The sequence below is a fragment of the Aquila chrysaetos genome, chromosome 2, assembly GCF_900496995.4.
Source record: "Aquila chrysaetos chrysaetos chromosome 2, bAquChr1.4, whole genome shotgun sequence".
Classification (NCBI taxonomy): Eukaryota; Metazoa; Chordata; class Aves; order Accipitriformes; family Accipitridae; genus Aquila; species Aquila chrysaetos.
In genome coordinates this window covers 74,260,767-74,274,875 of record NC_044005.1, presented here as the reverse complement: position 1 = coordinate 74,274,875, position 14,109 = coordinate 74,260,767, and the positions used below count along the sequence as shown (strand labels likewise).

Below are 14,109 nucleotides of genomic sequence, written 5' to 3'. Positions count from 1 at the left end.
CATTTCTTTCGAGAGCTTATCACCTCTTTTCCCATTTCTCAGTTCTTTTTTGCTGCCCCTGTGCCTCCCTCCCTTTATCTGTCCCAGTCTCCTCCCAAATACAGAACCCGCCTCAAATTCCTTTTTCTCCATTGGCCCCAGATTTGACAAATCTATATTGAAATCTGGTATGGCTGGCATCATTACTGAAGTGATCTCATACTTATGTGGTGGTATTCCTGATGTGGTTACGTAGGTGCTCTTGGTGTTGTACGACCGTACTCCACAAAAGATGCCCTTTTCAAAATATCCCACTTCAAATACCCGTGAAGTTTGTCTGTTCCTCACATAACTCCCCAGATGTGAGATCCAGTGACCTTTCAAGGTGTGATCCGTGGCTTTCGTCAGCTTCTTACCATGTTATGTTCAGCGATTTCACATCCCATTCTCTAGATTTCCATGTCCCCTCAGTCAGCTCAACCTCAGGCCAAAACCTTGTCAACAGCCCAATCATGTGCCTGCAGCCTTAACAGCATCTTTGCATCAAGTTTATCGGCACCCATTTCCTATCACCAATATAACACTCAGAATACGTCACGGTTAGAGCCAATCCCTGTGTATCCTTCTGAAACGAACAGCTTGAACGCTTCTCACTGACCATTCCTTTTTGGGGCCTGTTGATTAGCCAGTTTCTAAACCAGTATGTTGTGCGCGCGCACATCTGTGCATTTTACAGACTTCCAGCAAAAAACGGTACCGGACTCCAGGAAGAAAGGGCCAGCCCAGAGAAAGTGCTGCTTTTAGCAGCCTCAGGCATACTGCAGGTGCGGGATCAGTCTATCAAGAGCCCGCCTGAGGAGACGCCGGCCGCCATCACCAGGCGCTGGAAGGAGCCGCCCCTGTTACGGGGAGCGCAGCGGCCACGACGCCCCTCCAATAGGCGGGCGGGCTCCGCTGTTTTTCCTTCCCCCGGCCAATCAGCGCTCGCTTCTTCCCCCGCCACGTGAGCCGCTCTGACCAATGAGAAGCGCGCTCTCTGGGCGTCGGTGATATTCAAACGGAGAGCGGCGGGCGCGCTCGCTCGCTCGGCCGGAGCCTCGTCCCGGCCCTGAGGCGGCAGCGGCGGGCGGCGAGGGTGAGTGCGGCCGGGCCGGGGGGGTCGCAGCCGTCTACCGGCGAAGCTGTTGGCGGCGGTGGCCGCGGGGCTCACCTCCCGCCGGCCCCGCCTTCCGCTCGCCGCCGCCGGCGGCGGGAGGCCCGCGCAGCGCGGCCCGGCGCACGCCTGAGGGAAACGGCAGCGGGCGGGCGGGCCGCCCGGCCCCGCGGGGCGGTGGGCTGCGGCGGGGCGCCCGGCGGAGAACGGGGCCTGCGGCACCGCTGGGCTGCCCCCCCTGCGGGTGAGGAGAGCCGGTGTGTCTGTCGGCTCGTCTCCCTCGCCGCCGCTTCTCACGGCCCTCCTCCTTCCGCGATTCCTTCTTTTCTTTACCTGGGTGATGGAGCCGGCTGCAGACTTGGCAGCCGGCGAGAGGAGACGGTTGGGTGAGGATAGCGATCCGTTGTGCAAGTTATCCTCGGTGAGGCCGAGGAGTAGTGCTTTCTAGAAATAGGTATAAAGGAGAACTGTGCTTGGTATTAATTTACGCAGATTGTTTTGGAAAAAAGGAAGGTGCGCGTGGGCAAGGAGAGGGAAAAGGAGAGAAAAATCTTGGAATACGTACCCACTCAGCTCTGGCTAGCACAGGTGACAAAGCAATAGCTATTCCTGAAATGATACCCTACATTAAAACTGCTCTCAGTTATGTCCCTTGTTACTGCTTGGCTATATCCTTAAGCCCTCAGAACTTAAAATTGTGTCTCAGTGGTTTTGTGTGATGATGCTCTGTTCCCCGCTGCCTCTTGGTAGCTCTTACCCTGCTGTACGGCCTCCAGTTTATTTGTGCTACAGTAGCTCGCCTTCTTTTCTGCTGTTGAGCCTCTTTGTGATTAGCCCTATTTTGTATCTTTGAGTCTTATCTTTTTTTGTAGCTAACACTAGAATTTCAGTTTTTCCTATTTCTTTTCATAGTTAATGTTGCTAACTTTTAAAAAGGATTTTTTTTTTTGAATGTTGGGTGGTTTTTTTCCCTTTAAGAAAATCCTGATTTAGGCTTTAGGACTTGTAAGCAAAACCAAGTAAAGATTATGCACATGTGTAGTGTTTTTTTTTAAAGCCTGGCTAGAGGCTTTAGAAACACCACATTTCTATGTATTTTTGGAAATAGTGGCTGGGTAAAGGAGATACTTCTACTAGTGGCTGCAGTAGGGAACAGAAGTGAGTTATTGAGTCTGTCTAGTTAGAAAGCAAATTAATAATCTTGTAACCTAGTCTTGTAATCATATGGGATATGAAGGGAGCTGAAGTTAGGATTTGGAGGGCTTTGCCACTCATCGGAATTCAGATTTTGGTGACTGCTTATGTAAAAATTCAGCTTGACTCTTTCTAGTAACTGTTTTTTTAACATCTGTCTGGAGTAGGCAAAAGTCCTAGGATTTCTTTCATATTCCTACCATTGCAATTTGCTCTTTAGACTTCAACCTAAAAGCTTCTATCTTTTAACAAGGAGGTCTTCTGCTTTCGTGACTTCCCATGGGTTTTAAAGAAACTCAGCAGTGTGAAAACTAGTATCTGTTCTTTCAAAACAGTAATAAAAACTACCTTCTGCTGTAATATCTACAGAACACTAATTGATAGCTGGATGAATGGCAGATAATACCATGTGGTTCTGAAGATGGTTGTGTGTTGTTGTTGCATGTTTCCGTTATTACTTGCCTTGAACTAAGACAGCAAGATCCTGAGGGCGGGAACTTTTAAACACTTAAATGTCTATCTAACAGACCCTAATGTTCAGGAAGGGTCTTTGGTAGTACTGTAGTAGTGTGTTTAAGCAATGTTGATGTAACTGCACTTGGAGGTAGTTCCACTTTCTGTAACTGACAGCATTTTCTGCACCACATGCAAGCATGTGTGCATCTTAAATGGTGAGCACTATTAAATAGTGAACTGAATACATGAACAGAATAATGCAAATACTGTAGAAGGCAGTGGCTACAGTTAGTTTTTTCCTCTTGTTTGTGTGTGATCTTTCTGCATAGGAAGGGAAGGATAGCTTAAATATTGAGGGGGGAGGGGAGGAAAAACTGTCAGAAAACATATGCATGGGTAAAGTTTCTGGTTTAGAGGAATACGTGTCTTTTTACCTTTTCTACACTGAGTAGAGTTCTGCAACGTGGTCTCTTGACCTTAGTAGATGCTTTAATCAGGCCATAGGATCAGTGCTAAACAAGTATTTAAGATAACAGTGTAGCCACAATGGTGTAGGGGTATAAGGAAAATACAGGTAATAGGATAACATTAATTTCTTTTACTAGGCCGATCAATTCACTTGGAGGAAAAAAGCTGGGCAAGCTCTTGGGCACTTAATTTTTGCTGCCCTCTACACCACCTTGGATAGACAGTTGCAAAATATCAGTCGATTCCAGGGGTAGGAATAGTGTGCCTTTTTGTTCAATAATTAAAAAGTATTTTCATAACTTTTCAAAGTTTGCATTTGAGGAAAAACTGCATCTGGCTCCATTCAGAAACTGAACAAATAGTGTAACACAGCAAATCCAGTATTTCAAGACTGGATGCTATTATTTCTTTTTATTATCAACAAATATTTTTGGGTGTATTACACATGAAATCCTATGGCTAACCTGTATTGCCACTTCATCCATTTACAACATATACTGCTTTTTAGTTTCTGTCCCTTGGCTCCTTATTTAGTGGGTCTGTATGAGGGGTTGAAGTTATTTTAACTACTACGCTTTTTTAGAGGTAGATCTCTATCTTCCTGATCTCTGCATGCATGTTCTCCCTGTTTCTTGGTTCCCTGTCCCTAATCTCCTTCTCTGTGTGGACTTCTAGATCTTGGATGTGCTGCCATGTAGCTGTTGCAGTTAGAAGCTCAGTTCCTATTCAGTGCATACATAACAGCAAGTTGCTATTTTAGGGTCTTTGTCTTGTCAGATTTTGAACGTACTTCACACAGAGAAATTCACGGCAAATGCTTTCTTTAAAAGTAATCATGCAGCGGATTAAGCCAAAAAGAGACTCTGAATGCTTGCTTATGGTTGAACTTCAGCGTGAGTAGAAAGATTAGTTGCAAATCATGACAATACACAGGTGAATATGCCCTTAGTGTGTTTTTATCTGAAAATGTCGTAACAAGCTGACGCATTTGGAAGTGCTTGCCCTCAGTCCAAAAGTAATCTTCGAGCTTTTTTGTTCTGTTTTTATTACTAACTAGGAATAGTTTTGCTGATTAATGAAAGCTGTATTTCTGGGATGTCATGAAGATTAGGCAAGCTTACAGGGTGTACTGATATTCACTTACTTGTCAATGTCTAACCATTCCATTTTTGATACACAGGAACTTCTTCAGGATGGGGAGCTACATTTCTTGCCTTTGCTGGATTCTTGGGATCATCTGAGATAGTCTGACCCTCATCCACGTTATCTTTTTGACAAGGCATATCCATTCTTCAGGAGAGGTTTTCTCCATATAGTACACATTGAACCTTGAACAGTTAAGCAGCACGCCAGAAATGTAAGTTTGATGCATATTGATGAGAGTTAAGATCAAATTTATGCAGAAAATGATTTTTTTTCGTCTACTACATTTGACAAGCTGTCACTGCAAAAGAATAATGAACCTTTTACATTGGTGAGGAAAATATTTATATTGTGTTTAAAAAAAAATAAAATCCACCTGGGAATTGTTAGCAATTACAGTTGTAGTGAGAGATTGCAGTATTGCTAAACATGAGGTGAATTTCTTTTGATCTTGGTGCTTCAGGTTCTGGAGAAGCTGACTTTGTACCCATTCCCTCAAAGTATGGACAGTTTAAGGACAGATCTTTAAGGTTATTCTCACCCATAAAGAGGAGATTTGGAGTATGAGTTCCTGTAGCCCATTCTACTGTATTTATAAAAGTCAAAACTGGAATATGTACCAAAATCTTCCTTATGAAGAGACAAACCTGTTTTTCCCTATGAAGTAAATAAGTATCATCTTCAGAATGGCATGTGAACAGTCTTTGCTACAGTAATCACCAATGTAATTTTTAGCAACGTGATCTCCAAATGATGGGACAGTTTACAGAGCCAGTCTCAGAACAGCCCACGTTGATTTTTCTCTATGCACTTTAGGGAGAAACAGATACTGAACGAAGTTCCAAACAAGCACTGAAATTAGAATTTATTCAGTGTACTTTTCTGAAGAAAAATGAGGGGAGGCTTCTTTTTTTTTTTTCTCAGCTCAGTGAAACAAAAATTGTATTCCAGATTTAGTATGCTGTCTCTAGCTTTCATAGGGTTTTTTTCTGTATAGGTCTTGCTTCCAGCTATATTTGGGGATGCTTGTTTCTACTTTTTAGACCACTGAAAATATTTCATTTTGTATAGGAAGGAAGGAACCATCTTTAGAACTCAGTGCTTTTTTTGCTTTTCTGCAAAGATATTATAAAGTCACATCGAACATTTCACCAGACTCTGAGTTGTTAAAGTGATGCTAAGACCTTTTGATGGTGGTAATGTAGATGGTGCTTTTGGCAGACTAAATCTTGGAGTTTACACAAAAACCTGTGTTTTGAACCTACTAAAACAATACTTCTATATAGACAAGAGCAGACTTATTCTTGGTGGGCCATTTCTCATACAGGAAGAACATGAAAAAAGCCTACTTCTGCTGTATAAGCAAGCTGTGTAAACATGACATCTAGTTTATGGTCTCTGCTTGGGGAAAGCTGGGAGTCTGCTGCTTTTAAAGAAATGCAAACTTGCCATGACTAATGCTCTAAAATGCACATGGGTCAGAGCATTCCCAAGCACAAATCCAGGCTGGGTGATGAGTGGATTGAGGGCAGCCCTGAGGAGAGGACTTGATGGGGTGTTGGTTGACAAGAAGCTCAACATGACCCAGCAATTTGCAGCCCAGAAAGCCAACTGTATCCTGGCATCAAAAGAAGTGTGACCAGCAGGTTGAGGGAGGTGATTCTCCCCCTCTGCTCTTGTGAGACCCCACCTGGAGTACTGCGTTCAGCTCTGGGGCCCTCAGCACAGGAAAGACATGGACCTGTTGGAGTGGCTCCAGAGGAGGGCCATGAAGATGATCAGGGGCTGGAGCACCTCTCCTATGAGGACAGGCTGAGAGAGTTGGGATTGTTCAGCCTGGAGAAGAGAAGGCTTTGGGGAAATGTTACTGCAGCCTTCTAGTACCTAAAGGGGGCCTACAGGAAAGCCAGAGAGGGACTTTTTACAAGGGCGTGTAGTGATAGGACAAGGGCTAATGGCTTTAAACAGAAAGAGGGTAGATTTAGATTAGATGTAAGGAAGAAATTCTTCACTGTGAGAGTGGTGAAGCATTGGCACAGGTTGCCCAGAGAAGCTGTGGATGCCCCATCCCTGGCAGTGTTCAAGGCCAGGTTGGATGGGGCTTTGAGCAACCTGGTCTAGTGGAAGGTGTCCCTGCCCATGGCAGGGGGTTGGAACTGGATGATCTTTAAGGTGCCTTCCAACCCAAACCACTCTATGATTCTATGAAAAAAATTGTGAGACTTCCTGAAAGTGGTGCCAGGTTTATTATTTAGATAGTGGAATTAGAGGTGGAGGAATTTACTTTGTCCTGTTCAATTACATGTCTATCAATAATTCATCTAAAATAGATCTAATCTCTCTGGGCCTTCCAGCAACTTTTCATTGACTTGTTATACCTGAGTACAAAAGGAACGAAGACCAACAATTCACTGTAAAAATAAACTTAGTCTTTCTTTGAACCTATTTAATCTGTCTAGAGTGCATTACCTTCCCTGTTTCTGGGCCCAACTTCACACTAATCAGTAAGACAAATCCCCTGGATATCCACTCAATTCACAGTTTTTAATATTAAAATTCTCCTGTTCATTAGATGCATGGAACATTGATTAACATGGGAAAAGCTGTGATCAGTGTGTTTCATGAAAATTTAAAAGATTTTTCTTGTAGGCAAAAAAAGAAAAAATCACCAGTTTTTCTTCAGTTTATTTTAGCACTCTTGCTCTGCTCCGATTGCCTAGATTCTTATCTCAGCTATATCCATGTATGATATTTCAGTTGATAATAAACTGATGTAGCTTTGAGGATTTGGCCTAAGTTCCTCAGAAAATAGTCTTTAAAACTCTAAATCCATATCCTTTTAGAAACTTAAAAATAGGTGTCACTTGTCTTTGGCAATACCCCTTTGAACAAAGGAGCATGTGAATTCTTTTCTGCTTACCCACTGTGAAAACTAATTGCTGGAACCTGTGGCAAGGAGCTTAGATTAACACTGTGTGCTAAACTTTTAGGCATAATAAAAGAAGGATGGTAATGGGATCATAGCTCGTGTTGGCTTTATGGATATGTACATGCAGAACACTTCTGGTTTTAGGTCTTTCCCCTTTTTGTGAATTGCATGTAGCAACTGCTGTGGAGGAAGAAGGGCTGTGAAGAGGAAGAGAAGACTAATTTTGTGGGACATAAAGCCTGTGAGGACCTTTCTCTGTGAGGCTTTTTGTCCTGGAGCTGTTAGAATTTGAGCCCCTGGCTTTTGTCGTAGTCTGACTACTTGCTATATTGGGCATGTATCACTTGTTAAAGCAGTAGGGAAATCTGGAGGAAGGGAATCATCAGGATGGGATAAGGTTTTGCTAAACAGAGGATATAGAAGTTTGTTTGCTTTTTGTATACAGATTTGGCTACATAATGTAGGAGGTAACTACATCTCTGTAATAGATTGTCTGATGTGCATATACAGTAAGAAATATGGAAGTTTGTGTTAATGTTTTTTATAATATTAATAGATTTTGAGCTGGGAAGGTGGCTGAAAAGTGAAAATATTAAATAAGAGGGAAAAATGCCTTTTTTTTGTCACAAATGCTTGCCTGTGCTGCATCTGTTGAGATTGCTGAGTGTGTTTGTGTGTTCTTTGCTAGCTCTGCTGGAAAAAAAACCTCCAAGCTTTCTGTGTATCCCCAACAGGCATTTTACTATAGCAGTGGTTTTCAGCATTTATTGGCTGGTGGAGCTCATAAGTCTTCTAATGAAGTGTTGGACAATTATAATTTCAGTATAGTTTAATTTGCTGTGTCTTTGCTAGTCTGTGTTGATCTGAAAGTTAGACCTTTTATAGTCAACAGACCAGTCCTGAGTACCACTGTGGTATGATACGTTGAGATTTAAGGGTGAGGGGTATAACACTTCTGACATTTATTTAGACATGTTATCAACTGCAAACCTAGATTTAAATTAGCAGCTTAATAAATGATTGCAAACACACATAGCATTTAGTAGCTAAGCTACTGTTATAAAAGACTTAAAAAAATCTTTTAACTTTTCCAAAATAGCAAGTTCAGTGATATTCACTTTTACCTTAACTTTTTTATGTTTTTCCCTACATTCTTTCTTCTCTGTCAATGCACTCTAGCAAACCTGCATGCATTCTGCCTTGATTTGTGCTTAGGAAGGAACTTCTGTAAGCCCTTACCTAGTTACCTTGTTCTTTAGAAGGAATCCTATCTCTGCTGGACTTTCCTTTTCACCCATAATATCTTCACACTTCTATGTGTCTGTTAAACTTGCAAGATCATGACTATCTCTCCTTGTGGTGAGAAAATCCCTGGGTCCTCTTACTGTCACAAACTGTACAAAATAATGCTGTAGATGCATAGTGTATCTTTTAAGGTATATGTTTGTTTTCTTACTGATATAATTTATTTCTTCTGAACTCTTTTCAGGCAGAGATGCATAGTTCATCCCTGTCTCATCACAGCCTTAATTCTGCTAAGGCTTACCGAGAATTATTCATTGGTTGGTTTAGTTTATATGTAAAAGCAGTGGTAATTTTCAAATATCTCCCCGTCTTCACTGCTAACTGTGAGAGCAGGGGTTTGGAGTTAGATATTTATCTATGACTTTGCCCACTTCCAGCCAATTTTGTTCACACTTCTCCAACACAATGTTAGTTGCAATGAAGCTTTATAATTTAGTTTTCAGATTGAATTATAGTGAATGAACTTGCAAGGTGCTAGAGTCAAATGTAGGCATACAGAGAGAGGTTTGTATAGCATACCTCTGAGTAAAGAAAACAGTATCTTTTTTGTTAGTAAGCTGCCATGCACATCAGTGATGCTACCACACCCTTAGTAATGAAAAAGTAATATGGCTTGTTCTTTGGAAATCTGCACAAAAGTTTCCCTTCCCTGGACAGAGACTGTAGAAAGGTTAAATATACATAGTTTAGTCTTAATAATGTTCCTAATATTTAATTTTGTAAGCCTCAAATTACTCCAGTTTTGTGGACATAATTCTTAGTAGATGACAAAGTACACAAATTTGTTTTAGGGTTCTCCCAGCTTGCACGTAGGCTGTAAAACTGTGCAGAAATGTCTTTGGTATTTCACGTGTGAACTTTCCTCATCTTCTGATTAGTGTTTCCTGGCTAGCCCTCCCCTCCACCATCAGTTTTTAGTTTGTGTTGGATTGTATTCCTTAATGCAGACATTCCAGCCAGGAATTAATACAAAAGTTGAATATTATTTATTTCAAGTGATGTAGTGTAGTAATTTGTTACATATCCCTTACTGATTCACCTGTACTCAGTGGTTTGTCTTTATTTGTGAATGTATCCTTTTGGACAGACATCTAGGCAGTAAAATTTTGCAACAGCAAAAGTTAATGAGAACTAGGACAAGGAACTATTTCAAAATGTTTGATTTAGAATCTCAGTGGTATAAATAAGTGCCCCACATTTCAATTAAGTGCTTCTTCAGAGAAGGATAATGCTAAAAGTGAGGCATAACAAGAATAAACTGGTATTTTTCAGAGCGCATCTCACTATCCAACTATACATGTATTATGTTAAATAAAAAAATCATGGCCATTAGAGAGAGGAAGTAATGCTAAAAGATGGGTTGTAAGTATCTCTTATGTCTTGAAACTTATTATTTCTACTGTAAGTTGTACCTGTGATAGAAAAAGTTAATATTGTTAAAACTTCAAGCTTATTGTATCAATTTTCTTTCCATATGAAAAATGTTTACATTTAAGGGATGTGTGTGTGTCTAAGGTAATCTAACCCAGCCTTACAGGTGTCATCAAATGAAAGCCTCTCCTTCCTGCCTTTCCTTTCTCTTGTCCCTGTGGTGACACAGTTGAGAGAGCAGGAAAAACACGAAAAGGATAAAAGCACTACCCCTTTTTAATGTAGTTTTCTTTTAGTATTTGTCCCTGTGTTTCAGGGTCACCATGAAATATGACAAACACTTGTTCCATTGCTGTTTATTCAAGAGAAGTAGCAGGAGTGTATGGCTAGGAGGAGGACTGCCTTGTAGCCATCCTAATCATAGAATCATAGAATGGTTTGGGTTGGAAGGGACCTTAAAGATCATCCAGTTCCAACCCCCTGCCATGGGCAGGGACACCTTCCACCAGACCAGGTTGCTCAAAGCCCCATCCAACCTGGCCTTGAACACTGCCAGGGATGGGGCATCCACAGCTTCTCTGGGCAACCTGTTCCAGTGCCTCACCACCCTCACAGTGAGGAATTTCTTCCTTACATTTCTTCCTTAATCTAAATCTACCCTCTTTTCTGTTTAAAGCCACTACCCCTTGTCCTATCACTACATGCCCTTGTAAGAAGACCCTCTCCGGCTTTCTTGTAGGCCCTTTTAGGTACTAGAAGGCTGCAGTAAGGTTTCCCCAGAGCCTTCTCTTCTCCAGGCTGAACAACCCCAACTCTCTGTCTGTGTTCATAGGAGAGGTTCTCCAGCCCCCTGGTCATGTTTGTGGCCCTCCTCTAGACTTGCTCCAACAGGTCCATGTCCTGGATTCAGGATGTGATTTAATACAATAGACTTACAGCTATTCAGGCAACATATTCCACCCCTCATTTTATTCAAACACTGGACATAATTGTTGGAAGGGGCTACTGTGAAGCATGGACTAGTATTTGGGCAGATCAGTTAAGTACCAATTCCTTTTGCTCATCTAAGTTGGCTTCTGCTAAGAAGTTTACTTGTATAATGAGATTGACAAAGGCTTAATAGAATATTTGTTACATAATGTGGTTGAGGCTCAAGCTGCAAAATATACAGGGGCTTTTGCATGGTAATTCCAATTAAGGTAAGCTACAACATGGTTCTTCAGTAACTTCACTGGTTTTTAACCTTGTGTCTGCAGATGGAGGAGGAGGACCTAAGTGAAAGAGGATTGCCACAAATTGCTTCAATCATGAATAGAGTTAGAGACTTGAAAAACAAATACAGAAATGAAGACAATAACACAGATGATCTTAACTGCACTAAAATCTTGGCTGATACAACAGGTGTGTGTTTTTGTTGCTCGATTGACACTTAAGCAACAGATCTTAACCTAGACTGAGTGAAAGAACCATTAACTGAAAGGATTTAAGGTTTAGCATTTCTTCAGTATTAATGACCACAAAACACATTTTATCTCTGTTTCTTTAGTTAACTGTGTTGCTCTAATCTTATTTAAAAAAAAAATCACTAATCATCTTAAATGAAAGCTTATAAAAAGTGTTTTCTTCTGTGCATGTTTGCTGCAGTTCTAATCAATCTCCTTTGTTATTTTTCTGTCAGATAACTCTGGAACTGTTAATCAAATAATGATGACAACAAATAATCCAGAAGACTGGCTGTGTTTTTTGCTTAAGCTAGAGAAAAAGGGTATTCCTCAGATGGATGTTAGCCTGCTGAATAGACTCATTGGTCGTTACAGTCAAGCAGTGACTGCATTACCTGCAGAAAAGCACAGTCAAGATGAGAGCTATGCTCGCATCCTTGTGAGATTTGCTGAGTTGAAAGCGTAAGTATAAATTTTCAATATAAGAACTCATTAAAAATTCTGCATTTGAATGATAAGTAGCTTGTTTTCATTAGTGGTTTCTGCAACAAATTATCATTTTGAGTGTGGATGTTTTCATATCAGCTCCTTGAAACTGAGCAGCTTTGGCTAGTCAGTTTATCTGTTGTCTCCACAGTACTTGCATTTTTTTAATATATGCTGATAAACATGATTGTTCAGAGCTATTTGATCTAGAGATGTTAACACATGTTTTTTTCTGGGTTCTATGTGCAAGGTACATGGGGAAATAGCATGAGACCCTCTTTTTTTCCAGCTTTATACTTCAGCTCAAAAGAAGCTGCATGGGTGAAATCTGATATAACTTTGGGTAACTATAATCTGTAGAGTAAATTGTGTATGTTTTAAGTTAGGATTCATTTCCCTGTGGACTTCTGTAACTAATTTGGCTGTGAGGTAGACAGTTTGCTATTATCTATTCCATCTAGTCAAACCATAGTGGTCTATCCTTCTCTAGTCTGCTTTCTTCTTTACTAGGAGACACTCATCCCAGCTACATTAAATTAGCTGCCTTTAGGGTAGGAAGAATGTCCCAGAGCATCATTCCATACCTTTATACTTATGAAATTAGTTTTGTGCTCATTTATTGCTTTATTCAGTCCAAATTTGAACAGTGTGGTGGTTCAGATGTTTTCAGACATAATTTGGGACAGGGTTATAATTGGATTTTTATTGTAAGGAGTTCTTTTGTCAATTGAAATATCATTACAGCAAATATTTTGATGAAGAGCTGTGTTTTAACATTGCAGCAATCAACAATTAGAGTTGAGCAGGTGGTTTTCCAGTGAATACAGCTAGTCTTTTCCTGTTTCTTGTATGTCCTCTTATTTGGCTTTTAGGCAGGTGGCTTGATCTTGCAGTATGATATTGTTTACTTTGTCTGTACTGTCATTTGCATGGATCTTGCTGCATCAGTGTTTACTAAAACCATACATTGTAAGTAATCTGTTGAATCTACTCTTGAGAAACCAGCAGGAGTGAATAATGACCTGCTGTGAATCCTTAGCAGGATTGAAGAGGTAGGGTGGTTTTGTGTAAATGGAGTAAAGCATATCTTCCAGAAAGACCTCCTGTCTTTAAAGATACTGAGAGATGGTGTTCTTGTTCAAAGGTGTTCGTTGCTTTTCCTCAGAACAGAAATTGTGTAGCATAGGCTTCCAGCTCACACTTTCTGGAATTTTCTTTTCCAGAGTGGTGATTGGATGTTATTATCAAGTTGCATCTGTTACCTCATTAGGTACAGTAGGAGTTTAAGTTCAGAAAGATTATTTCCTACCTCCCTAATCACTTTAAAACTCTTGGACCTATTTCTACTTGATCTTTAAAACACGGTTTTAAAGGTGCATACTTTTAAATGGATTCTAGAACTATGTTCAGTATTCTGTGTTGTATTGCAGAAAGCAAAACTGAAGGTACTGTCAGTAGCCTGTTAATGCTAGAATGCATGAGTTATTGACAGTTTTAGTTGCGGTGTCCCACTGAAGTGTCTTTAGTTGCTTCACTGCTATAGCCTTTAGGGAGCTTCTTGGGAGAGTAGTCTGTCTTGTTTCACTATTAAAATGCCATCTCTATAGCTACACTAAAATACCTTCCACTTTAGAAGCCAGCCTTACTGTATAATCTACCTAGCTCACTCGGTAGTTCAGATCTGCCCTTTTTGTTTTCTGCTTCATATTTCTGACTAGCAAATACCATCAGTCATGTTTCCTGACTTGCTAATGAAAAATACTTTTAAAAAAAGATGAACGGTCCACACCCAAACCCCCTTTAAAAGTACCCACCAAAATCTGACATAGCATCAATTTCAATGGAACTCTGTTATAAATATCTCCCTAAATTATGGTCCCCCATTTGAAAATTACTTTCAGAGATTAGCCAGTTCTTAATCATTTATTATAAGCTAATGTTTTCTTATTCAGATTCAGAGTGGCATATAATGTCACTTATTTATATGAAACTACATTTATGAAGTACATGTGTAATCACACCAGAACATGAAATTGCTTTTGACTGATCAGATCTAAAAAACAGCAACAATGTTTCTTGTCTGTAGTTTTTGGAGATTAATGTCAAGTTAATCAGTGGGTGGTTATTTGGGTCTTTTGTGTTTGGCATGTTCACTCATTGTTCATAATTTTCTTGGTGTTTGA

General features: G+C 40.5%; 1 protein-coding gene across 1 annotated transcript in view; it reads left to right on the top strand.

Moving 5' to 3' along the window:
• The first annotated feature begins 1,023 nt into the window (after positions 1–1,023).
• The window catches only part of TTK (TTK protein kinase), a 50,686-nt gene continuing 37,600 nt past the window's right edge, over positions 1,024–14,109 (top strand). Inside the window, exons 1-4 of the mRNA XM_030005023.1 lie at positions 1,024–1,114; positions 4,431–4,607; positions 11,255–11,399; positions 11,677–11,902. Of these exons, the coding sequence (XP_029860883.1) occupies positions 11,255–11,399; positions 11,677–11,902 (371 nt within the window). The 5' untranslated portion in view covers positions 1,024–1,114; positions 4,431–4,607. The remainder of the gene's footprint in view (positions 1,115–4,430; positions 4,608–11,254; positions 11,400–11,676; positions 11,903–14,109) is intronic.